Raw genomic sequence first — 27,393 nt, 5'->3', positions numbered from 1 at the left:
ATACCGCCTCTAGCACAGAGCCCCAGGCTGTGCTGAGTTACCCAGATAATGGTCTCTGCCCTTGAGAACGGCCAGCTGAGGGTCAGGGCCCTAGAAGTGATTCCCGCAGCAACAGAGCAACCCTGAGCGGCGGAGGAGACCCGGCTTGATCCGGGTGTATCTCGTTCAGAGCATCCCGCCTTCCAGCCCAGAAGGAGTCTGCCTCCCTGGCTTAGAGAAGTTCAAGTGCTTTGGCCCTGGTCACAGAGCTGGTTGGGAGCAGGTTGCCTGATCCGGCCAGGTTCTTCCTCCCTCTTCACCCCAGGCTGGAGTGGAATTGTTTCTTTCAAAGTTCGGAATCTAACAGTGTCCATTATATTGAATCAGGAAAGGCTTTACTGGGGAGTTCGCATTTCAAAGACATGTTGAGATGAGGCCCTTGGAGGTCAGGAGTCGGCCCAAAGGGGCTATGAAGTATCTTGAAGCAACCTAGGAGGAAGTCTTGAAGCAGCCGCTGAGGATCTTGGGCAGGTTTTGTCCTGCAGCGGGAAGTCAGGAAGGGATTCCAAAAGGGAGTCCAACCCCTTCGAGATACCGGCCCATGGAAGGACTGGGAAGGGGCTCATTGGAGGGACTGCCTGGTAGGAGGAAGCTCTGGAGGGTTAAGAAAACTCTTTGCCCCCATTTCTCCACAGCTACCATTACCATGTGCCAAGCGCCATGGTTAGCTTTCTACCTGAAACATTTTTATCCTCTGAGAAGCCCTACCGGCAGGTTATTGTTCTCCCATTTGTGGATGAGGAAACACACTTGGGAAGATTAGGTAACAGAGAGGCACTGAGGGAGGTAAGATTTAAATCCATGATGTCTCCCTCTGTGAGGCCTCTCTGAGACTATTGGGAGGAAAGTTCTAGATAGCCAGCCAGGAGGCAACCAAAATATTCCCTTTTTGTTTCTGAACAAAGGAAGGAGCAAAATGAGGAATATTTCACAGGCCAGAGGCTGCGGAGGGGTGGGGGGGTGGAGATGCAAGCTCTGGCCGTCTTCCAAATTATGCTCAAAAAAGGACAAGTGGAAAATGACTAGAGATTGCTTATTTGGCAGATCATTGACATGGTGACGTGACCCAGTGAGAATGAAAAGGGGAAGGCTCACAGAAGAAAGATAAGCATGTGCCATATATAAAAAGAATTCCTGATGATTGAGGGTGTTTAAGATTGAGAACCAGGTAGTACTGCACCAAAGGGGAAAGTTCAAAGTAGGTAGGTGGGTTGATATGTCATCTAAACAGATAATGCAGTGGCGCTGGGGGAGCTAGGTCCTCAGAAAACATCATTTATGGCTCTGTGTGTGCTTGGATACTCTAGCAAGGAAGTGAATAGCCAGGACTAGGAAAATGACCCACTGGGCGAGGCCATATATTATCACACAGCACCTGGTAACGCAGGGAGACGAACAGGGAAGGTTAAGCACTGTGCCAGCAGGAATGGGTCACTGAAATGGTTTGGGGGAAGATACAAAAGAGTTGAAGCAGAAAGCAAAAGGAGATAGATTCAGTATCTTAGAATACAGGGGAAGGGGAGAGGAGGTAATTGTTCATTATGTGCTGAGTACATTAAATAATCCATGACTCAATTAAATTAAACTAGGCACTCAGTTAAATCCTCAGTCCTTACAACAGTCCCATTTTACAGATGAGGAAACGAAGGCTCAGGGATCTTGGTGGTGACTTGCCTGAGGTCAGATGGCGGTGGTGGGGAGGCAGGATTCCTCTCACTGTGACTCTGAGCCCCCGGCCCTCTCTGCACTACACTCTCAGTCAGAAACGGGGCGCGGGGCAGAGTCAGAAGCAGTGAAGGCTGGTGAGGATCAGAAGGGACTCGGAGCAGAGATGAGGACGTCAGTGGTCTTGTGGAGTGAAACAAGAGACCGCAAGGAAATTCACATGGTCAGTAACACAGTGTCATTTGCCACGGGTGGCATTTTACTGTCTGCAACGCGGAGGATTAAATATTAGCTGCATGCAGGTCGCTCTTCTGGGGAATGTGAGTTCCTTGTTTGAAAGTTCTTTGTAAGCCACATGTTCGTCTACCTGGGACTAGATTGGGCTTCCAGGTTGGTGCATCTTTATTTTTTTTTTCCTTTTTTTTTTTTTTAAGATTTTATTTATTTATTTGACAGAGAGAGAGGGGCAGCGAGAGAGGGAACACAAGCAGGGGGAGTGGGAGAGGGAGAAGCAGGCTTCTCGCAGAGCAGGGAGCCCGATGAGGGGCTCGATCCCAGAATGCTGAGATTATGACCTGAGCCGAAGGCAGACGCTTAACGACTGAGCCACCCAGGCGCCCCAGGTTGGTGCATCTTTAAATAATAGTTCCCAGAAAAACACTGGCTCCAGTGTGTGGTTTTTCATATTTTTCAACCATGGGTCCTGTTGGCAACACAGACATTTACACCAGCAAGTCACCTGGAAGCTAAGGGAATCCTCTGCCCCAGTTAATACCGTAAGCTGGCCATCTACAAACAGCTGTATCTCCAGCTCTGATCTTGCCCTTTTCAAGGACTGATGATCTACTTAATATTTGTGAGATGGTGAGTTTGCCTGAATTGCAACTAATTCCTAGGAGCCTTTGAAAAAAATAATTATAATTTGGAAAAATGGGGTTAGTCTGTATGAGGGCTTTGCAATAATGAGGTATGCAAAGAAGAATGGGCAAATGTTTTTTCTTTGAAGGTGAGAGTCCATGGCTCGGTAAGAAGTCTGCTTCGTCTCTCTGAGAAAACATATTCCAGCCACCAATTTAATTTCTGTTACTGTTGCTGACTTGCAAGCCTCCTCCTCCCCTAAGTATATGACAGGTCTGAACATAATTCTTCTTTGTAGTCCATTGACTCTTGTAAAATAATGCTGTTATTATAAGGTTTCCTAAATACAATTTTCAAAATGTTAGTAATAACCACATTGCACCTACCTGCTATACTTGGGTGACCATCTCTGTTGCTCAATTTATACTAAATATTGGTCATAATGAAACATGTTTTCATCACTTGAAATCCAAATTGTATTTGCTAGGTTATTAATGGCCACTTATTTCTGTAACATAAATCAGGATGTTGTGCAAGTTTGGTTTGCAAACAGATTGACTCTTGAAAGCAACAAGTTAATCTTGAGATCAGTGTGAGGAGTCACTTGAGTTGACAACCTAAATATTCAATAAAGCCTATTTTGTTGTTGTTGTTTTTAAACATAGTCTGATTCCTCTCTGGGTGGAATTCTGATAATGAATGTAAGAATAAGGGATTTAAAACCAGGACAGGTGTTTGAGACTACAGAGTCTACCCTCCCTCCTATTCTCATCCGTTTATTTTTCAGGTAGTCGAGAGAACAAGGTCAAAAACAATACAGAAGTGTCACAAGCTCCCTGGTCACATAGCTGATTGGTGGCAGAGCTGGGAACTGCCAGTCATTCCTGTGCACTTTCCACCAAACTAATGTTTTCTTGTAATTGGCAAACAGTTGACTTGGAGGCATTGTGTCTTTCTACCCTAGATTTTGGTTGAAAAAAAAATTGCCTATTATATAAAAACCCTTGAAAATACTTCTTATACAATCAGATCAACAGAACACAGAAGTTTCTTCCTGCCAGATTTCCCTAAGTCCCCTTTGCTTGACTTTTCTTCTCACTTTTCCTCTGAAAAGCCATGTTCCCTTTGCACTTAGGAATAAGGAATCTTATTTGTTCTGACAGCAATGTGCAAACATCTATTGCATCAAAATTCCCAAGCAGAGTAAAAAAACCGATGGTCCTTTTCTGAATTTCATTAGCAATGGCAGCGAACATTCCATCAGAGTCTCAGAAGCAATACAGAAAGAAAGAAAAATCAAGTTAGCAATTACATAGTTAATATTGTACAAGATGAAAGCCTGCATTATAAAATCCTGAGTGTTGTAAACGCTACTTTTAAATCTGCCTGCGGGCTATCTGTCCTTTCAAAATACGTTGTCTGTTGTCAGTAGTAGAATTTTAATAAATGAAATATATTACAGGAGTAATAGAGTATGTATGGTGAAATTGAATGTTTATGGAAAAGTTTTTTTGATAAGGATTGGATCAGGCCATCACAGTGCTTAAGACATCTTAGAATCTGAAATCAGACCAAAGGTTTTTAAAGGGTTCTCTGAAAATGTATTTATAGCTCTAGCCCTGAATTTATTATAGTTGACATGAAGGGCAAGGATGAGCAGACAAAGTGGGGAGGGCACAGAGCATCGCCAGACATGACTTACCCTAAGATCTTGTTTAAAATGTTACATATTTGTAATTCACATATGGAGAGGATAAATTTCCAAAAGCGCCCTGACACCTTGCTGCTACAGAAGGGTCACTACTTAGCAGTATCTGTGACATCCAGGTCTGTCTATGTCCCATCCACTCCCAGCTTCCTCTCCCCCAGTGTTCCTGAGCCACACACTGAGAGTTCTCCAAATGCACCTTGATCTCTTGCCTATGGGTCTGGCAGGAGCTCTCCACCCTGCTTAGCATTGCCTCTCTCCTCTGGAGCCGATGCCTGAAGCTCATAGAGTGTATTTGAATGGTACTTTCTGTCCCAGCACTAGACAGTGAGTCCTTTAGATCAGGGGTTCTGTCTTACTGACCTTGGTGTGCACGGGGCCCACCACGCACAACGGGCATCAGTCAGTGGTGGTGGGTAGAGGAGGAAACAAGCAGGCAAGTCCCTGTGTAGCATACCTTTTAAGAGGCATTTTCATAATAAGAATACTGGGAAAATACCGAGTAATACCAGAACACCTGACTTTAAAATGCTTTTCTTGCTTAATTTGTTCTGACATGCATGCCAGGGTATATCTGTCCCTGTGATTGGAGTCACTGAGAAGGTTAGAGTGGCAGGCACGCTTTCTATCACACTTTGGCCTTTGCTCATCTTACCTCCTTTTCCTTCAGGATTCCTCTCAGCGCCACTGTCACCCCTCTCCCCCGCAGTCCTGTGTGGAAGCCTCCCCCGGACTCCCGGGGGCCCCCCATGCTCACAGCCATTCTGCGGGGCGGCACACTAGGCTACAGGCGTGTGTTGACTTGTCTGTTTCAACCCCCGGACCTCACATCCTCTGGGCCTAGGAAATCGCTGAGGTAGGCAGACATTTACCAGATGAAAGTTGCATGAATCACACCTTGGGCTCCTAAATGAGGAAGGGAAAAGACCTTTTCTTCATGTTTTACTCCTGACCCGAAGCCTCCAGTACTGTAGTCTCTTTGGGTTTTAGCTACCCAACTGCATTGAGAATGCTTCTCGATGTCATTATGAAACTGGGTTCAACTTTGAAAGCAAATGCTCTTTACCAGTTCCTGACAGTGATTAGGTTTAATTGCCGTCTTGGTATCAATTCTGAAAAATACAGTAACTGAATTCGTTCTGGAAAGTAAGAGAAAAAAGCCCTATTTTTAGTATTCCTTTTTAGTTAGGTCTCCTCTGTAAATCTGTTGTAAATTGAAGCATGTTTGACTGTATTCCATTCTTCTTACTTGTTCTCACTTTGCCTGTTTTGATCTCCTTAGATGTTGAATCATATTTCTGGAATGAAATAGTCATAGGCTTTTTTATCATTTGCTACTTTACTATTTAATTTAGAATAGAGAACAGAGTGACAAAATTAGATACAAGAGGCCTTTGTGTGTCATCAAGTAACCTAGTCTGTTTTTGGTAACAAAAATAAAATTCCTTCTAAATAATTTCTAGCTCATTTTGAACCAACTTTGTTAAGCTGAGTGGCCTCCGGTCTGTGTGAAGAGTACGGGAAACTCACCTCTCCTTCAGTGGGCCCAACAAAGTTTTTCCTGACAATTAACATTTTCCTTTCCTTAATTTCATTCCATTGCTCCTCATTATGACCCCTATAATTAGTGCGCTCATTACCTCCTCTACGTAATTTCTCTGCCTCCTTGATGTTCTCCCTTCATGTGTTCTGAGGCTGCCTCCTTCACTCGCTCTTAAATCCCCTGCTCCCTTTTCCCTGGAGGGGCTCATGGTCAAGGGTGTCAGAGTGAGAGAGAGGCTTCTCCAGTCCCCAACGAGTAGCCCCACCATGTTTTTCTTTTGTCTTAAGAGACCGTTTTAGCAAAGGAAGAGAATTGTAGTCAGAGAAATGGAAGAGCTGTAAGATAGGCTTGTCCTGCGACGTTAGGGGGACTGCTCTTTGGTGCTATCTCGCCACTCACCCCCGATCTAGGTTAGACCCCCACTCCCGGCTGTAAGCCCGCAGCATCATCCTCAGCTCAGAAAGGGAGTTGTTTGAGATCTTTATATTTTCCTGTCAACTTTGTAAAGCAAGTCCTGAGAGCCTTCATTTCTCCTCTTGTTCTCTTTCCTTACTTCCTTTGTCTTGTCTCTGCTTCTTTCACTCTCTTCTCTCGCTCTCATTAATGGGATCCTCTGGAGCTTATGAATGGAGGTAGACTGTACCCTGGAGTGCAGAGACTTGACCACCCCCCATGGGCTTTGAAAATGAAAACGAAGATCATCCAGTCACCCTGCTTTGTGCTTTCAGAAACTATCTCCTTACCCAAGATGTTTCTGTTAGTGCCTTGATGCATTTAGGCTTTTCCTCTAATAAGGGCAAAGCATTTTATCTCATCTTCCCCATGCCCTAATGAAATAGACACAAAGAGTGACAGCCTGCAGGAAATTTAACACCTATCCCTCAATTTATGGCAGAGCCAAGTGGTACCTACATCTGGACTTGACCCACCCTTCTGAAGTCCACGCCTTACAGAACTCCTCTGGGTCATGCCTCGAAACCCTTCTCTGTAGAAGAGCCAGGCAGGGAACAGAACAATTTTTAAGCCACCAAGGACCCCTTAAGATTGGATTCCACGTCCTGACCCTGAGCTCCTCCCATGCGCCATGCACTAGGGATACAGAGATGAACAGATACGGTCCCTGGTTTTGAGCTGCTTCCGGATCAGTGGGGGAGCCAGTGGCATAAACAGATAATTACCAATGATGTGTTAAGTGTCCAGGGTGGGGCTGGGGGGGGTGGTCCCTGAGTGGGAGGGTTCCCCAGAGGAAGGCCGTGGCCCTGGTAAATCGTCCTCCTGGGCCGCTCCTCAGTTCTCTGCATTCCTGTGTGGCTCGGCCTAGAGTCATGACACCAGAGCCGCTGTCAGTGCTGCCTCGGCCTCCTTCTCGTGCTCCCTCTGTCACTTGCCCTGCAGTATGTGAGCTCTCAGTGAGAAAGAAAGTCTGTCCCTCTTGACACTTTGGGTGTGGATAAGGAAAAGAGTAAATGTTCCATGCTAAGCATATTGTCAAGTGCTATGAATGTCATGAAGGAGGAAGTTTTAAAAGTGTGATTTCTTCATGTTTACAAAACGAACAAATGACTCAGATCTATTGTACACATTCACAAGAGCTATGTCCTAAGCTGATCCCGATTTTGAAGTCATGTCTTCCTTTGCATGTGGGGAAGGTCTGCAAGAGGGTGGAAAATGAAGGAGGGGGGGGACTTGGGGAGAAGAAGGAAGGCTTACAGACCAGGACTTGGTGCTAGGGTATGTAAGCAGAGGTGCCTTTCCTTGGGCTCTGTGGTATTGAAGATTTCCCACGTCCCTTACCTCCTTCCTTCCTGTCTTGTCTTCTTCTTTCCCTTTCCCTCCTTCCCTCCCTCCTTCCCCTCCCCCGCCTCCTCCTTCTTCTTCCTCCTCTTCTTTCTCCCTTTCTCTCCCTCTCTCTCTCATTTTACTTCTTCTTTCCACTTGGCAGTCTTTTTCTTCTTCTTCTTCTTTTTTTTTTTTGGTATGTTTTCTGTTAGACTAACTTCAGACAAGACCCTGCAAACTGAAAACAGATGTCCCTGCCGACCAGAGCGTCTATGGATTCATTACTGTTGGAAGTTTGGGTAGCCCTGCCCTGATTGGCTGTGAGCAGCCTGCGAGCTGGGGAGCTGAGCTGCATTTGGGTGGCTTTGCTGACTGTGTTGCTGACAGCATCGTTAAGCCTCACTAGATTTGGACCCTCAGGCTCTGACCTTTTTAAATTTCTTCCATATTGAGTGCACTTTGGGGATTGTCTTCTTTCTTTCTTTCTTTCTTTCTTTCTTTCTTTCTTTCTTTCTTTCTTTCTTTCTTTCTTTCTTAACATGACTACATTGTGCCATCATAAAAAACAAATTTTTAAATGTATCAAAAATAAATGTTGATACTCATCAAATGCAAGTAAAAAGGAAAAGTAAGCAGATTCAATTATCACCAAGATCCTGTGGCATTTTGTGACAACCATGCCCAGGAAATCCTATGGAGTCAGGTATGCGATCCAGCTCCAGGCCTGGCCTCAGTTAGTGACACAAGAGCTTCCCTTTCTGAGCTTTCTCCCTAAATGGATGGCTTCATTGGCTCTTCACCTTTTATCCTTGGGGGATACAAATGTATCATTGAATTCTGAGAAACTGTATAAAACAAAGTACGATATTAGCCCTAGCTTTCTTCTATTATCAAAGCCTCCTGTTCTATTCAGGTGTTGCGTTATTGTTTTGTCTAGAGCTCTGAAATGAGAGGCTGGGGAGAGAGGATATGATAGACATGAAATTACCAGGCATTGCCTTGTAGGGGAGCAGACAAGTTTGAAATAGTACCAATGTTGGTAGGATCATACATCTAGAAAATACCAGGCTGGAAATGGTGTCATAGTCCCTGTGTTACCCAAAATTGAAACTCTGCAGTTTTAAAGTTGAGCAAGTATAAATTCTAAAGTTCCTTTTTTTAATGTTATGATCTCTGGACTTGATTTCATAATTTGTTTCAGTTTGACAAATCAAATAAACAAATCCATCCCGTCCCCATTGCTGCCAAGTTCCACTTATCTCATACATATTACTTGGTCTCATGAAGAGTCCTGGATATGAAAAGTGAGAGCTAGATAATTATTCTCCAGAAATCCTAGATATCTTCACTGATTCCTGTACTGTCCGCTCACAGGGACATGAGGGACTGCAGGATTTTGTCATTCTCTTTCAGTCTTTTTTCTATATCCCATTTTTCAAAATTAATGAATCGTACGACATATACAATTTGAATCTTATTTTTTCCACCGCATGTTATAACATAAGCATTTTCCAATGGTAAAGATGGTTTTCAATTACTATCAGGTCTTGTGAGTGGTGATGCCATAGTTCAGTTAAATTTAGTCTGTCAGATAAAGAGATTTCTCCAGTATTTCTCTGTTATAAGAACTGCTGGCCTTGAACAGGACAGCATGGACACTCTGTCCTACATTGGTAAACTCAACAAACACAAGATAATTTTCACATGTTTGATGACTGATTGTTATACTTTCCTATGAACATAAGTGGCTTGGGGCAAATAGAATCAGAACCAATCAAAAGGCATCATGTAGGATCATTTATTTCTTGGAATATGACCTCTATCCTCTTGCATTTTGGTGATTTGCTTTTGCACAGAAGTGGAACAGAGAATGTAGAGTGGCGTGACCTAAGCAGTGTCCTATGGCTCCCTTCTGGAAAATTAGTAATTAGATCAAGGACCAGGTTGTCTTATTCCACAATATTTACCTTCAAAACAGTCTTCTTCACTGTTTTCAGCTTATCAGTTTCTATATTACAGTAGTCAAAGCATTCTCTTATTTCAGCAACCGATCATTCACTGAACATTTATTGAGTTCTTGCACCTTGCCTGAGCTCCCTGAAAATATGAAGATAAATAAGGCAGAGTTCCTTCCCTTAAGGAATTCAGTGTGAGAGGAAGATAGAGAAAGAAACAAATGATCACTGCGTGTACAAAGACACTCGGGAGGCTGAAGGAGGAATCACCTCTGTTTTGGGACTTGACCAAGGCAATACCTGACTTGAGTATTAAAGAGTGGTCGGAGGTGCTCGGGGAAGGGCCAGCAGAGGGGCGGAACAGCATGGCAAGTGTGGGCAAACGGTCATCGGTTTGGGGTGGGTATGCGGGATGGGACCGAGGTGGGTAGCAGAAGGAGACAGAGATGCTCTGGGCCAGCTAATGAAGTCTTGTCACGTGTAGGAGGCCATGGATTTAGAGAGAGAACTACCTGGAGTGGGGGGACTAGATCGCGGAGAGGCTGAGACAGAGAGATGAATGAAGAACTTTTTGTAGTATTCTAAATAGGAAATGCCAGGGCCTTGAATTAGGACAGCAGCGGTAAGAACAGAGGGGAGGAGACAGAGTGACGTGTATTTAAAGTTTGAACACAGAGTGGGAAAGGGTATACGAACAAATAGCACGTACCGTCTTGGGTGCCTCGATGGGTGGTATTTCCAACCCTCTAAAATAAAGAATACATCAGATGAGCCCGAAAGGGTTTTATCACCTTCTGATCTGTGCTTGCTTCATACTCTACCACGGATCTGAATAACTAAGAGTTACAGACCCTCCCAGTGCTGGCTAGTCAGCCTTTTCCTATCCTATGGTTTTCAAGTTAATTGCCCAAAACAAAGAAATAGAACGTGTACATTAGATTTTCTGCTTTTGCTTGGTAACCCAGAGAAGATCATTTATAAGTCTTATCCTATAAGAAGCACTAAATGCAAGTATAGAGTTGGGAAATTTTTCAGTATTTATTGGCTTAAAATTTTCAGTTTTTATTGGCTTAAAATGGATACTGTATGACCAGATCTGGACTGACTGGTTTTTGCCCCACCGGTAGAATGCACTGGGTTCTGTTAATTTAATAACCTTCATATTTTGTGGGGTGTCTGGGTGGCTTAGTTGGTTAAGCGTCTGACTTCAGCTCAGGTCATGATCTCAAGGTCCTGGGATCAAGCCCCACGTTGGGCTCCATACTCAGCAGAGTCTGCTTGAGATTCTCTCCCTTTGCCCCCCCAACCCTGGTCGTGCGCACTCTCTCAAATAAAATCTTTTTATAAAATAAATAAATAAAACCTTCATATTTTGACATATGACATTTTGACTGTATTTAAATAAATAGAGGCAAATTAATACATGATGTCAGCTGAGGACAAAGGATATGTCTGAAACAAGAGTAGATAAATTAACAAGTACATGATAACATGAAAGGGTCCATCTTGTTAAAATGTCAACTCACTTGGAAGAAATAATCTGAAACTGTTCGTTCAGTTTACTTTCAAGATCTGGGGAGAGTGTGTCGAAAGAGCCGTGGAAGTGAAAGCGGACGGCAGATTGAAGATGTCGCTAGTGCTGTGTCAGCCTGCTACAAGTGGGCTCATTCAGGCCTCACTCCGCCCTGGGGCATGGACGCGCTTATCCCATTCCAAATCCTGGGTCGGTCAGCCGTGTTGTTTCTCTTGGGCTGATTCCGGAGCACGTGATTTTTGTTTACTTGAGCATATATGTTGCACACACCCGCTCTATGCTAGCTCTGTGGGAATTCTGAATACTAATATTAATGATCAAACAGTATTTACTGATCAGCTGCTCTTTGCCAGATACCATTCTAAGAACTTTTCGTAGATCAACTCATTTGATCCTCATACAGCTGCACGAAGTAGGTTTGATTATTAGCTCCATTTGACGGCTGAGAAGACTGAAGCAAAGAGAAGCTAAAGTAACTTGCCCGGGAGCACCCAGCTAATAAAAGTGATGCAAGCAGGATTCGAACCCAGGCGGGCCGTCTCCAGAGCCCACGTTCCTAATTATGGTAGTTCCCACTTCTCAACACACCTTCCAGAAGAACCTGGCTTGGTCATCACTTTCTCCTGGAGGTTCATCTTCGTTCTTACCCCACCTTCAGGGATCCTCTAGGTTCCTTGCGTACGTTGTTCAAAACACATGTATGATTTCACATTTATTATTATTACATTCATTGTGCCAAGTGTCAGTATTTGTAACTGTTTCTCCTACCAGCCTGCTCTGAATCGCTGTCTGCATCTCTGCTGGCATTTGTGTGGTCCTGGCACAGAGCAGGTGTTCCATAGACGCAGCTTGAGTTCGGTTGGCTTGACTTGAACACCCAGTGCTCTCCTCAAGGAGCTTTCAGTCTACCTGGAAAGCAACTTCTATCTACATGAAACAACCGAGTAATGAAGAAGTTCGAGCTAAGAATACAGTACAGACAGCAGGTGTGACCGGATTTCAAAGAAGGAGATTGTCTGCAGAGACTGGGTTGGATTGGGTTGGATTGGGTAGCTTCTCCAAGTACATGGAATCTGAGATGAGTACAGATTACCGCTAAGAGGAGGAAGAACACTGGTGAGAATGCTGACCTGAGGTGGCTATGAGGGAAACGCTCACAATGAAGGGGGCAGCAGAACTGCATCAGAAGTGGAGGTTGAAAGAGCCTTCTCAGTGATCAGATCAGATATAAGCTCCTCAGAGAGGCCAACCCTATTCTCTCCTGGGAGCTTCTTTCCACAGTATCTTATATATGTGTAATCCTCCCAAGACTGCTCTGCACTGTATGTATAAGAGCCTATGTGACTGAGCTCCCTGAGGGCAAGGACTGTTTTTTGCCAACACTGAGGACAGTACCTGGCACATCATAGAAGTCAAAATAATAATGACAGTAACAATTCACAATTATAAAAGGATGTAAGAATATAGGTATGTAACATTGATCATAATATCTATTACATATATATTATATAGAGAGAAGGAGAGAGAGACAGAGTACGTAACATTAACTGGATCCTTATGTTCTAGCCAGCGTTCTGATTGAATCGTATTAATTCAGCCTTTCTGAAGGTTATGACATCTTGGAAATCTTTAATTATATAGACCCTCACTGGACATGATCTGCATCTCAATTCGGCAAAAGCTGCACACACACACACACACACAGCAGAGTCTGAACCAGAGCCAGAGACTGTTGGAAACTAGGAATCCGTTTGTTCAGTGGCAAGTGGGCCCAACCAAACAACTAGCGTTCAGGGCAGGCCACCCGTCTCAGGAAGAAACAGAGACAATGCTGCACCCGTCTCAGGAAGAAAGAGAGACAATGCTGGACAGCCAGTGGTACAGTGGAGTGGACCACAAAACAACACACACACACACACACACACACACACACACACACACACACAAACACACACACTGCTCTTAGTTCCAAGCCAAAGGGACTTGGCTGCTGACATACTTCTTTTTCTCCTTAGAGTCTCAGCCCCAGTTCTCAGGTGGGGCCACTCCTAGACCCAGAAACAGGAATCGGCCTAGACGCACGTGCAGCAAGAGTCTGAAACTCAGAAGCAATATAGCTATAGCCTTCCAAACTTGGAATCAATGTTCTTTTGCCCATTGGGGAGGCCCCCCAAATCTTCCCTGTACCGGCTCAGCCTCTCCAAATATGCGGTTCTAGAATAGTGCGAGTAAAATAATCTGGACAGGGCAGTAAGCCTCTCGAGCAGGCAGTAAATATTTGTGAGTATTTTCTTCATACACTACTAACGTTCAAGAGAAAAGTACTTTTAGAAAAATGTTCAGGCTTAATTGAAAAAGCACACAGTAGGGGCGCCTGGGTGGCACAGCGGTTAAAGCGTCTGCCTTCGGCTCAGGGCGTGATCCTGGCGATCTGGGATCGAGCCCCACATCAGGCTCCTCTGCTATGAGCCTGCTTCTTCCTCTCCCACTCCCCCTGCTTGTGTTCCCTCTCTCACTGGCTGTCTCTATCTCTGTCGAATAAATAAAAAAAAAAAAAAAAAAAAAAAAAGAAAAAGCACACAGTAATCAACTTTTATTCCCAGCTGGCATAAAACTGTCTTACTGGTAGCCAAATTTGGGATGCCTGAAGACAGACAAATGACTAATACTAGGGCTGTGTGTGGCCAGGACCAAATGTATTTTCTGACCACAAGACCATGTCTGGACTCTCCTTTATAATTACCACACGGCCTACTATAATTGTAAAACTTATATTTACTTCCTGCCTTTGACATGTAATTCAGGGTCCAAGGCTGCACCCCAAGCTAGAGTGAAGTTGTCTCTGTTATTTGCTTAAAAGCTATAAAATCATCATTGTGCGAGGATGTGTGTGTGTGTGTTGCCACGTCTGTTAAATACGTTAAGTACACCCTTGTGAAAAATATGCCCACCCTTGCCTTGTCAGATGAAGCGCTTTACTAAGCAGATGTTTATTGAACTATTCCTACATGCCAAGGACATCTAGACTCTAGGAAACACCAGTGAACAAGACAACAAAGTCCCTGCTTTCCAGGAAGAGAGCGAGGGAGGGGAAGGAGGAAGGGAGGGGGATAGGAGAGAACAGTGCTTCCGGGTTTGTGCCTTGCAGAGTCACAACCCGGTAATGGGAGAGAGTGTGCCTGGATGGCCTCTTTTAGCCTGGGACATCGGAGAAGGCCTCTTTGGAGAGATAACACTGAAATTAACATTTTAAAAGGACAGGAAGGAGTAGGAAAAGCAAAGATCTGGAGGAAGACATTCCAGTCAGGTTAGTGTTAAGGCCCAAAGACGGGAAAGAGTGGCATGTTCCAGAAACAGAAAAGACCACTGTAAGTGGAGCATGGTGGGTGAGAGGGAGGCTGGTCAGGGAGGTTGGCTGTGAGCACTGCTACAGGAGGCATGCATGGGAGCATTGTGACCCTTGTCAAAGCAGAGAGATTCTAGGTGGAAGACTACTGCAGGGGTCTGGGCAGGAGGCCATAGCTGTTTGGACTGGGATAGGTAGAAATCGAGAGAAGGAGCTAGATTTACTAGATTTTAAACTTAGGGAATATAGTTGAGAACCAGTCAACAGAACTTGCCAATGAGGCTCAGATGTGAGGAACGAAGGAAAATGAGTAATTAAGAATAATTCCAAAAGTCTTGGCTTGAGCAGCTAGCAGGATGAGGGCTGACTGGGGACAACTGAAGGCGGAGCCATATAGCTCTTCATTCCCAGTCATAACTGACTGATCGTGAACCCACATCTTGGGGTTCAACAGATGCCCTCACTACCCCCTAACTTTACATCACAGGGGAATAGTCATAGACTTCTGGAATTCTTTGTGTCCTTGGTTACTACTTCAAGCATTTCCATGGTTTCTCTTTCCTCTTCATGTTCATTTTATGACATCCGAAGAAATCACGTCCAAGTTACTAACTCACACCCTGACACATCCCTTATGGGTGCTCTGGAAACATTAGTTCCCGTCTGCACTTCCTCCGTCTGTACTTCCTCCGTCCGCACATGGCTTGGGTGCCCTGGGCCCAGGCAGGGACCGAAGGGGTGGATTTGAGATTTGCCCACCAGGTCACAAGTTGACAGCTGACGTATACTTCTAACAACAAACCCTGTGTGTGTGTATGTGGAACGCAATGTGACTAATTTTCTTGTTTTTCACTTTATAATAAGAAAAACTTTTGTGATCTCTTTAGCAATGATTAAATTGATTTAATCCACTTATTTCTTCATTATAATATCGCTGTTTCCCACTTTGCCTTTTCTTTTTTTTTAAGATTTTATTTATTTATTTGACAGAGAGAGAGGCAGCGAGAGAGGGAACACAAGCAGGGGGAGTGGAAGAGGGAGAAGCAGGCTTCCCGCCAAGCAGGGAGCCCGATGCGGGGCTCGATCCCAGGACCCTGGAATCATGACCTGAGTCAAAGGCAGACGCCTAAGACTGAGCCAGCCAGGAGCCCCCCCCCCCCACTTTGCCTTAAAAATACTGTGGGGCTTGAGTTTTCTGGCCTATGCAAGAGGAATAATAATAATAGAGTTCTTCACGGGTGTTTTGTGAGGACTAAATGCAATAACGTACATAAAGTGCTCAGTATGGTGCCTGCTGTGTAGCTGGCAGTAAACTTGAGGTGTTATTATTAATAATATAATAATCTGGGGGAGGAAAGGATGGCTCCCAGAGCCTACCCACTGGTTTTAGTCTCAAATTAAGCAGGCCAAGAAAATAGAGCCATATGCTGATTTACTCAATCCCTGCCTAACTTTGAACAAAATCTATAATGTCTTTAGATTTCAGATTTCTCAGGTGTTTGGGAGAATTGGGTTAGATAACTTCAGTTTCAAAACTTATGTGTTTCTGGTGGATGATCTATATTTTTCTCTAGTGTATCAAAAAGTCTTATCTTTGGGTCTACTAAATGAGGGTGACTGACAGTCACTGCCAGATGTGACCTTCTGTGAGCACATCGGAGATCCCAACACTAATATCACTTTCTATAAATATAGATTTCGGGTGAGGAAATGTTCTCTCTCAAGAGAGGTTTAGCTATTGAGGATCTTTCTCTTTTTAGACTCCCGGTCCGTGGACTATTACTCGCTGTTGGCATTCTTCCTCTGTCTCACTTTTGTCACCTTCTTTCTTGATCACGGATGTTGACAGCCACCTACAGTTTCTGAGTTCCCCCCTCAGCCTTCCTTAGTGGTCGCCATTGCATTTGAGTTGTGCTTTGCTGCTTCCTCTACCTTTTCAAATTTTAAAAATAGAAAATAAAAAACAAACCCACAGCCTTTCACATTGGCTGAACTCTGTTACTCATCTAACAGATTTTCTGGTGAATTCCACAGTATCATATATACAGTCAGAAATCTGCCCTCAGGAAAAAAAAATCTGCCATCAGTTCAGAAGGTCTGTAAGAAATGGACAAAGAGAGACCTTAATTTTGACCATCAGACACACAGTCAGAAGTTGGCACTAGCCGCCCATAGGAGGGGGCTTTGGAAAGTGAATTGAAGAGACAGAATGCTCTTAGCTCTGCTCCTTGACTGGGCTCCTTGTCCACCTTTCCTGAGCCATTGTGAGCAACCACTGGGTTGATGAAGGACTCCTCTAGGAGTCTAACTCTCGCTCTGTGAAGACCAAAGACAGGTTCTGGGGAGCACAGCCCTTCATAGGTCCCATCCCACATCACGTCAAACATACTAAAATATGGCAACCTCCACGTTAAATATACTTTTATTGCTGACAGAATTTTTTGAAAATATCTTTATAGTTTTGCTTTGGAAATAGGTTGGTTACAAGTAACTTATAATTGACTCTCAATTTATCAGCAGTTATCTTAGCATACCTGAGAATTATTAAGCTCAAACCTAAATCCAGCCTACATATTGCTTCCAAATGAGATATTTTTATTACCAAGTCAGCAATTTTTTTAAGAGATTTTATTTATTTGAGACAGAGCACAAGTTGGCCGGGGAGGGCAGGGGTGGCACAGTGGGCAGAGGGAGAGAGAGACACAGACTCCCCAATAAGCAGACAGCCAGGAACCTGGGATCATGACCTGAGCCCAAGGCAGACCCTTAACCCGACTGAGCCACCCAGGCACCCCCCAAGTCAGCAATTAATGAAGTTAACCTAACATTACATTTTGTCGACCTTTATTGCTTATTAATCCAGTTTTGTAGTTATCCTGTTCCGAAGCCAACAAACGGATTTTCAAGGTCTCAGACATTTTTACAGGTCCTTGAAAAGCTAGAAGGCACCATACCTGAGTGGCCAATGGTTAAAAATGGCCTGCCTAGAAAGTTCTATGCTCTGAGGTCTCCACTCCTGCCTTCTTCGAGGAATGAGAGCTGCTTTGAGGGACATTTCTCTAGGAAAACACAAGAAGTTGACATACAAGTAGCAGTAGTCTGTAAAACAAGGTAAAACCCCTACAGAAACAGAGTAACCAGGGGCAGAATGCCTGGGTGCCAGCCACTAGTTCACGGGCTGACCTTGAACAAGCTGACCTTGACGACCCTTGTCCTGCCCCCAGTGGTACTTTTCTGGACAGGCACTCCATCCGGCCAAGGTGGGAGGCCGGGGCCATCAGTTCTAGGAAGAGAACAACGTGCAGGACCATCTGAAGACAAGGGTTTCCCTCCCACATTAAAAACAAAGCAATTTTTAACGTTGATGCTATTTTGCCAGAATGAAAGAAGGAAGGGGAGAGAAAAGGCAGTAAGGACAGGAAAGGTGTGGGAGGGGTAGAAAGAGGAAGGAAGATACTGTCAACACTTGCACTTAAAAAGCTATTGATCTTTGATGTCTGTGTAAAATGATGTCTCCCTTCTCCAGAAAGAAAGGCTTTCACATGAGATACTGAGTCTCATTATCCCATTCAGAAGCCATCCATCATCTGTTTGCCCTCAGTGAGAAGCAAGCGTGATGAAATGACTCTCTAAAGGCAGCCTTACCATGCAGGGCTCAGCAGTTCTCAAAGTGTGGATCAGGGACCCCTAGGGCTCTCCGAGGACCTTTCTGGGTACCCACGAGGTCCAAACTTATCTTCATAATGATACTAAGATGTCACTTGTCTATTTCACTCTCTCTCTTTCCATAAGTGTATTTTTCCAGAGGCTACATGACATGATATCACAAGACTGGATGCATGTACAGATACCAAAATCCCACTGTCTTATTATTTATTTAAAGATTTTATTTATTTATGTATTTAGAGAGAGAGAGAGAATGGGGGGGAGGGAAAGAGGGAGAGGGAGAGAGAGAATCTCAAGCAGACTCCCGGCTGAGTGCAGAGCCCAACTCAGGGCTCAATCTCATGACCCTGAGATCACGACCCCCAAAATCAGGAGTCAGATGCTCAACCCACTGAACCACCCAGGCACCCCTCAAAACCCAACTATCTTCTATTAAGCCAAACAATAAAGATGTTTTCAAAAATGTAAAAACAATGCCACTCTTAACGCTAACTCTTTTGTTGTTCTGGAAAATATAATTATTTTAGTTTTAAAAGTATCATTTATGTTAACATGTAATGGAGGGGTTTTTTTAAGTTTTATTAATTTAAATAATCTCTACACCCAACGTGGGGCTTGAACTCATAACCCTGAGATCAAGAGTCACATACTCTACTGACTGAGCCAGCCAGATGCCCCAGGAATTGTTGTTGTTGTTGTTTTTAATGAATTGATAGTTGCATATTTTAAAAATCATTAGTCTTAATGTCTGCTATGGTAACTATTGATAAACTATAACCCCAAATAAGTTTTTTGGGGTTCTCAATAATATCGAAAAGTATAAAAGTGTTCTAAGACCAAAAAGTTTGAGAACCCTTGAGCTAGCTAAGAGTAGTTACCATTTACTGAATGTTTCCTTGTGCCAGGGGCTTTGCAAAGCATGCTACATTTTTCATCTCTTTTAATCTTTGCAACAAAGCTATAAAGTAGAGGCTTTTAAAAAAGCTCTTGCTAGCCCAAGGTCTCACAGCTGGAAGTGAAAGAGATAAACCAGGCCCTTCTGACTCCGAAGCCACACTCCTGATTACTGAACAGTACTCCCTCACAAATTAATTTCTGAAAAAGTTACCTCACTGCTCCGAGTCTGTTTCCTTGTCAAAAATGGGCAGAATCCTGCCTACCCTGCAGGATTCTCTTAAGAGCAGAAGAGTTACTGTGCACCCAAGTACCTAGCAAGGTTGCCCACCACCCAGCAGACCCTGAGAAACCATCAACCTCCTTCCTTCCGTTAATTCCTGTCCTTGGCACAGTGTTGGACCAACGAGGCTCAGCAACTTCCCTTTTTCCCTGTAGATGGTCTTCCAGCCGACAGAGAGGCTGATGGAACAGAAGGAGTTGATGAGGATATGATTGTGACCCAAAGTCAGACCAACTTCATCTGCCCTATCACGCAGGTACTGTCTCCTTCCTCCTTCCCAGAAAGACAAAGCCGTTTGCTTCATAGAGGCAGAAGACTCGGGTTTGCTTTCTAACTTGATTTCGCATCCAAGGTAGGAAGGGAGGAAAGGAAAGTGATGAGATGCTGGAGGATACAGGGGAGGTTCCCGGGCTGGCAAGACTTTTCAGTCAACCGTGCCCTGAGGGATCAAGGAGGAAATTCTTGGCCCACGGGCCAGCTGACATCGGTGCCACGGTCTCCCTGCATTTTCCTCTGTGGCCATCTGCCCCAACAATGATCTAAAGCCACGAGACTGCGAGGTTGGACGTGGGAAGCCCCCAGATGAGGGAAAAAAATTTCCAAGTAATTGGTGACTTGGAGAAGTTACTGGAAGTAGATCATTATCATTCCTGAAAGCTGAATGTCTCCTTGATTGCAGGTGGAAATGAAGAAGCCGGTGAAAAATAAAGCGTGTGGCCACACCTATGAGGAGGAAGCCATTGTGCGCATGATCGAGTCCAAGCACAGGCGGAAGAAAAAGGCCTGGTGAGTCGGCAGCAGGAGGGAAGTGAGCCTTCCCAGTGGTGGTCAGTCAGAGGTGGTGTGCTCACGCTAGAGGAAAAGACGCTTCCATGGCCCCCCTCAAGCCCACCCACCTCCTCATAGTGTAAGCACGGAAGCCAGCTTTCTGGAAAAACAATACACGACGGGAAAATGAGTAGTCTGTTCAGGAAGAAGCTGAAGCAACTTCAGCCACACCTTCGAAACAGGAGAAAAAGGAATTGGGTGGAAGTTTCATCGTTAAATAATAGGAATGTTCTAGAGCCTGAGAAAAGATGGAGGGGACCTATAATACTAAGAGATTGTCTTTTCGCCTTCTGTATATACTTACCCAAGAAGGAATGGCAAATTTTTTTGCCTCCTGCGATATAGGTAACTTGTTTAAAGTGTTCTGAGATGAGATTTGTATCCAGAGGTCTTGATCAAGATTGAAGTGTCAGGGAAAACCTTGCATATCTTTAATTATTTAAATAACTTCCCAAAACGTTCAAGTAAATTTGTGGATCACTTCAATGAGAAATTTTGTTTTTTAATTGGAATGTTTGGAGAATCTTTTTTTTTTTTTTAAGATTTTTTATTTATTTATTGACAGAGACAGAGACAGCCAGCGAGAGAGGGAACACAAGCAGGGGGAGTGGGAGAGGAAGAAGCAGGCTCACAGTGGAGGAGCCTGATGTGGGGCTTGATCCCGTAACGCTGGGATCACGCCCTGAGCCGAAGGCAGACGCCCAACCGCTGTGCCACCCAGGCGCCCCGGAGAATCTTCTTTTTTAACCTGTATTTTATATGTATTTCCACCCCCTTCGCACCCCCCGCCATGAATTCCTACCTGCCTGGTGCACAACCTTGGAGGACCGTGGCTCTGTTCCTGTGATAACATGGACTCCTGGGTTGGCTAGACACACTATAATTCAGTTTGGCATTTCTTGTGCTCTTATCTCAGATTTGTCGTAGGAATGGAATTGCAGGTGTGACCAGTCCTCAGTGGACTTCTGATAACAGTCACTTTGATGTGTGGCTCGCTTCTCCATCACCCAGAAATTTGCTGGTCCAGACCCAGAGTTGGAATTCCCCACCACTCCTCCTGTGGGCGTGGACTTACAGATAGGGTATTTGAGATTCTAGATATCTTGATGGTCGTTCAGTCAAGTCATTTACCCCATTTGTCCCAGAAGAATGCCTTCATGGCTGCAAAATTAAGAGTGTTTGAGTACATTTGTATAAAGTTTTGAGTCCCAGCTTAGAGTTGAGATGTTGTATTTTCCTAGTGAACCTTCCATTTTCCCTGGGAATACAATTTCCTTTCTTTCTGGACTTCTAAGCCTTCCCTTTCTACTGACTTTTTTTCTGTGTTCGTTCTCTGAAAAACCACCTTTTAATTTGTGAATGGTACCCACCACCACCACCACCCTCATTCTTGCCGCCATGATTCTAGAGGCATGAGACAACATTGCAGGGTTTTGGGAGAATAAGGTGAGTCAAGCTGGAGGTTGAGAAGTTACTCCAATACAATTCAAGAGATGGATTAACAAGGCATGAGGCGACAAAGTCAGTGAGAATGCGTCTGCAGGAGGTTAAGTTACAGATGACGGGAGCCTGACTGAGGCAAGAGTCTGAGGCAGAAGGGAATGAGAATGGGGGCCCTTGTGGAGGCCCAGCTGGCAGGATTTGGCAACTGAGAGTTGAAGGATATTTCTAAACTGGGTGTCCAGAAAGGGTCATTAACCAACAGAGAGGGCAGGAGCGATAAACGCATTTGGGAAAGATTATGAGAGGCACAGCTGGGGTCATGCTAAGCTTGCGGTCCTAGCAACACAGCCATTTGGAAGTGTCCAGGGGGCACAGAAAATGTGAGGTGTTGGACCCGGGAGAGAGCTCTGAGCTCAAGATGTCATTGAGAGGTTATTAGCACAGGAGTCAAACCCACTCACCTGCCCCACAAGGGCAGCTCTGGGCGGCATGTGACAGCTGGCTAAGAGCCCCCAAGGACAGGACTGTGGCCTGGCTCCGGGCAGCACGAGGCCGGCGGCCAGCCCCGCTCTACTCACTACCCCACCCTCAGCACCCGCCTCAGAAAGGCATTGAATCGTTCAAGAAAAGGCAGTCGGAGGAAGAAGACCCCAGTGAAGGCGTCTGAGGCGTAGCCCGACGAGACAGGAAGACAGGGGAGCTGCTCTCACAGGGGCAGCGGGGGCGGTGGGCACGGTCCTGGAGACAGGCTGCGTTTGGCAGCGATTGCACTTCAGGGCTCTTCATCATCTACTCCAGAGCTTCCTGACTGAGCACAAATTAGTGTCATTTCCCATGATGCATGCGAGCCTGAGGAGCAGTTCTGGGTCCCCTTTGTTTAAAAACGTCTGTGACACATCCAGTTTGAGAAATCTCAGTCCTTCCTCATAGATGGTTCTGGTTATGTTTTGTCAGCCTGGAGATCCAGGTACCTTGTATGACTGGGCGCTGACTGACTCATCCTGGCCATGCGTCGGCCTCTGCGAAGATCTCTCTCCCCTGGCTGGAGTCAGGGTAAAATTGTGGAGACTTCGGCCCTCACTAAATACGGTGGTGAAAACGGTTTCCTGAATACTCGGGCTGTGCGTTATCGCCCTAACAGAGCTGCCTCATGATTGTCGCAGCAGTGAGGTATTTCCAGCGTTCCATGGTCGTGTCGTTCCTTTTTTGCTGAGGAACAGGAACCGTGTTTAACGAAGAGTCCTGTTGAACAGCACGTGGAGTAAAACGAAGTGGAAGAGCGGAGCGCCAGCGCTCACAGTCCCTAGTTCACTCTCGGCCAACAGGCCGGTCAGCCTCTCGGAGCCTCCATTGCTTCATCTGCGGAGCAGAAATAACAGCAGCATCTCACGGCATCTTCAGATTAAAGAAACGGTGGGGAAGTTCCAATCTAGGCCTGGACCGGCATATTTCTTGGCATCGGAGAAGCAAACCACTTAAGAGAAAGCTCCTTTGGAACTCCGGAACGCTAAACAAATCGCAGGAGGGTCAGAAAGGTCGAGACTGTCAGTGTTGGTATTACTTACCTCACCGCTTAGTGACACGTTATTTTAGACTCAGAGGAGGGAGGACAGAGTTACTCGGTGTGCTTAGGTATGATGGGAATCCACCCCGCTCAGACTTCCAGAGGTATCCGTAGACCTCCTCCTAGAACTGGACTGGACCTTGGAATTCTTGGGACCCAGATACAGGAGCTCACAGGGCTCGGAATCTTATACTTTAGAGCTGAGACTGAGGCCCAGGCTCCCTGCAGCCTTCTGGCACCCCTGAGACGCGGGCTCCCCTTGTTCAGTAGACACTTTCATGCTTGCTCGCTGCTCTGGTGGAATGTTCTGCCCTGTCAGTGACCCGAGCTGAGGACCCAGCCTGTCCTTCGAGGCCTGTAGGTCTGACTCCTGCACAGCAATGACGTGAGAGCTTAGGATCGGGGTTGCCACACCTAACTTGCTCACCAGGACATCCTGGGGATTAATGCACTGGTGCTTGTATACAGTGTTATTTCTCCAGAAGAGGAGTGCCCTGATTCAGCAGCGTGTCATTACGGCCTTGTCTTATCCCTTGCAGCTTAAAAACTTGTGTTTGTTTATTTGAGATAGGGTGAGAAACAAGATTCTCCCTCGGCTTCCGAATCAGCCTCTCCTCCAGGAAGTCTTCCCTGAACCGTCACTCATGCTGGGCAGAGTGCGCCTGGTCCGTGCATCGTAGCAGCCCGGGCATCGTAGCTTGCCCATGGCCCGCCAGCATCCCCGGGGGGGCTGCCTCCTGTCCACGGGCTTCTTAGGAGCAGAAGCTGCGGCCTAGAGCAGAAACTGCACATCGTAGCACCCAAACCAATTCCTCAACCCTTGTCACACACTGTCCTCCTTACTTCTCCCAACGACCCTACATTCTGTCATGCTCGTGGCAGAAGAAATACCAGGGCACAGGAATTAAAGCCACTTGCTCAGAGGGTCGCAGCCAAGAGGCTTGTCTCTTTCAGTCTTGAGCCTGCATTTGTGTCAAGAGGCCGTCAGCTCCCCCCAGGAGGGCTTTTTGGTGAATGTCTCTGTCCCCCAGAGTTGATCCCTTAAGTGTGGTCAGACTTGTTTGACGCAGGTCACCCTGGGCTCCATCCCATTGTCCCTTTGTGAGGAAGGAGCCTGCAGGCTTGCCAGTGAGTGTGTGGCTGATCCCATCAGATGTCCTCAGAGTCCTCTCACGCACCGACGGGGCCGCTGATGTCACCAGGAAGTCCTCCCCACCTCGGTCCCCACTTCCCCCTCAACGCTTATTCACCGTCTGGCTGCCAGGGTTAAAGACTTGGTTCTCAGGAGTGGGGAGGATTCCAGGCCGCCGTCACAGTGCATGTTCACCAAGTCAGATACGAAGTGTGAGTGGCCGCAGCACGTCATCCCGGGGACCTACTTGGAGTTGCATTTCCGCGTCGCAGAAGTTGCAGTGATGAAAAATGTCCTTTCTAAAGTCGTGAAAGTGTCCGTATCCTTCTCATAATCTCAGCTATTCACTTTCCTAGTAAAAGAAAATTCGCTTTGAGAAACCAGCGTAGGACGTGTCGCAAGCGCCCCCAGGCCTTGCCCCAACACAGAGCCGGATGGTCAGAAGGCTGCGTGGTTGGACAGACCACCTGATCCTCTTTCCTGTGAGGTCCTTTTTACAACCACATTTCAATACACATCCCTGCCCATATAGGGCACATTGCACGATTTTAAAAATAAATATTGTTAGCAAGCGTATTATCCATTACATTGATGAATGCCCTTCTTATATAAAGATGCCTTGGTCCAGAGAGCACAGCCAAGAAGACGGTTCTCCTTTATGTTGAACAGTTGGGCTTCCTACCACTGGACAAGTCAGAGTTCCCATGATCAGCTTTCTTCCCCTTCTGCCTTTTTGTCTTGTATTTGTTATTTTTGATCTTATCTTGTAGCTGTTATTTTTTGTCTTAATATACCTGTGCTTTTCGGAGAGTTGCCTCAGATCACTGGGCCGGAGCTCTGTGTGGGCAGGAATCTAAATTTGTATTTCACAGTTGGGTGCTTCGAACCAGCACGGGGCTGGTGAAGTGCGTGCACGAATGCATGCACGTATGCACTGGATATATGCAAGATACCGAGAGATCAGCCATCTTAAAATGTATCGGAAGAATGATAATCAGGGATGCTAGTCATAGGGGATAATAAAGGGGACGACACCACATTGCCTGTAGCCCTGGGAAATAGGAGTCCTACCCCCACTTCAAATCTGAGGCCATAGAGGCTCAAGAAGGGAACATTTGTTGCCTGTGGTCTCTTAAGGAGCAAGTAGGTGTTGGCCATATCCAGAACCAGGTCACCTTAACTCCAGACACTGGGCACTCTACCCTACCAAAGTCTGCTTCACGCTGAGAAGAAATCAGGTGACTTCCTCCGGCCCGCTGCCTCCAGAGGAGACCACATCTAAACAGAGCCACGGCTTTAAGTACCTCCTCCCCCCCCATGGGTGACTCACACGCTGATTTCTTCAGCCACAGCTTTTCCCCTGAGTCTCCTCCAGCCCACGCAGTCTCTCCACCGGGAGGCCTGGTGGGCATTTCGGAGGGAACCAACTGGGGCTCCTGACTCCATCCCCAGCCTGGTTTGCCTGTTGCTCCCTGTAGAGATAAAGGGTACCCCCAATTAGCCCGTCGGCTGGGGGCCAACTCTGACAAAGCTCAGCCCTTCTCTTCCCTTACACAGGGCCTCTGACCCCACAGCAAGTCCTACAGGTTCTGTTTCCGCTTCCGGCCTGAAACTCACCACCACCTGCGGTCTCGGCCATGCAGCCCTCCGATCCGGACTCTGGCCGGGCTCTCCTGCTCTGCCTGTCTTCTGCATTCAGCGGGGTTTCTAAACGTAGGCCAGATCCTCATCCCTCCCCTATCTCAACCCCTCCAGGGTGTTCTCTTCATATTTAACATACAATCCAGGGGCACCTGGCTGGCTCCATTCTGAGGAGCTGGCGACTCCTGGTCTCGGGGTCGTGAGTTCGAGCCCCGTGTCGGGTGTAGAGATTACTTAAATAAATAAACTTTAAAAAAAATTTCTTTTAATAATAAAATCCAAAGCCCACCTGACCTTCTGACCTCCTCTGCAAAGGCCCTCCCTCTCCCCGGGGCCTCTCGGCCCCACTGCCCTTGCTCTTTTCCTGCGGGCCCCCAAGCTGCAGCCTTCTCAGCTCCTGCCTCTGCCAGGGCCGCCCCGCAGCACTTGTTCTAGATGAGAGCTCCTCAGCAAGGCCTGCCCTGACTCCAGCGAGAGAGCCTCACTCTCTCCCTTGACCCTGCTTCCTTGCCTTCACAGCACTGAGTGCGAGCAAACTCACAGCTCGTGCCCTTTGCTGACTCAGTGACGATCTCTGTCCCTCACTGGAAAGTGAGGCCGTGAAGTGGGCCCTGCTTGACCCCTGCCTGTGCTCCCAGAACTGGGCAGGGACTGGTGCAGGTAGACACACTCAGTGAGTAAATGAGTCAGTGCACATCAGACCCGATTTCTAGAACATTCTCCTTTTGGCAAAAATGTCTTCATTTAAATGCTTGTACGTGAGAGGAGTTTATGCTGAAAGCATCAAAGTTAAGTGATTTTCTTCTCCTTTCCAGTTGCCCCAAAATTGGCTGTAGCCACACAGATGTGAGAATGTCTGATCTCATCCCAGATGAAGCACTCAGAAGGGCCATTGAGAGCCACAACAAGAAGAAAAACCGTCAATCCGAGTAGGAAAAACACACCTCCCTGCAGGGATGTCCGCAGCCTACCTCCTACCCCAGCCATCTGGAGAGAGCAGTGCTTGTCAAAGCACTTCGACGGGCTGCATAGCATACTTTGTTGGGGTAAAACTTGAAGGTTTTAAGTGTAATTGGAAGCATTTTTCTATGTCACAACAAAAATCCAAGCATATTATATTGATTATTTTTGAGTGTTCTGTAATTTTAAATAAAACTTTGATTATCCGCAGTGTGTCCTGTCTGTGCATCTCCCAAGGTATAAATTCTTCCAACGGTGCAGGCGGGGTGGTGCCAGGCCTTTCTGTTTCTAATAGTTCAGGCTATCTTTTATTATGGTTTTAACCGAACAATGTCTTTCAAAGGCTATTTGACAGGGAAACATGGAGAAAGACCCCAGGGGCACGCATTTTCTATCAGCATGGTAAATGACAGCATGAGGTTATAAAGCAGAGCCAGTTTACCGACCTGTATTTACTTTGTAAAGCGACAGTTCCCAGTATGTAAATGCTTCTGTTTGTCATTCTGACTGAGCCAGCACGGAATGCTCCAGTGAACAGGCTTATCGGCGCAAAGA

The 27,393-nt window shown here is 46.0% G+C and overlaps 1 protein-coding gene across 3 annotated transcripts in view; it reads left to right on the top strand.

Moving 5' to 3' along the window:
• NSMCE2 (NSE2 SUMO ligase component of SMC5/6 complex) overlaps nt 1-27,044 on the top strand; it is a 209,593-nt gene extending 182,549 nt beyond the window's left edge. For all 3 annotated transcript variants that reach the window (XM_087864624.1, XM_045805649.2, XM_045805650.2), the window contains 3 exons: nt 19,426-19,526; nt 19,950-20,056; nt 26,694-27,044. In XM_087864624.1, coding sequence (XP_087720750.1) covers nt 19,426-19,526; nt 19,950-20,056; nt 26,694-26,811 — 326 coding nt within the window. In that variant the 3' untranslated portion in view covers nt 26,812-27,044. The remainder of the gene's footprint in view (nt 1-19,425; nt 19,527-19,949; nt 20,057-26,693) is intronic.
• The last annotated feature ends 349 nt before the right edge of the window (nt 27,045-27,393 follow it).

The sequence above is a fragment of the Ursus americanus genome, chromosome 9, assembly GCF_024610735.1.
Source record: "Ursus americanus isolate L20-20 chromosome 9, mUrsAme1.1.p, whole genome shotgun sequence".
Classification (NCBI taxonomy): Eukaryota; Metazoa; Chordata; class Mammalia; order Carnivora; family Ursidae; genus Ursus; species Ursus americanus.
The sequence above is the reverse complement of the archived record's forward strand: the minus strand, read 5'-3'. Positions and strand labels throughout refer to the sequence as shown.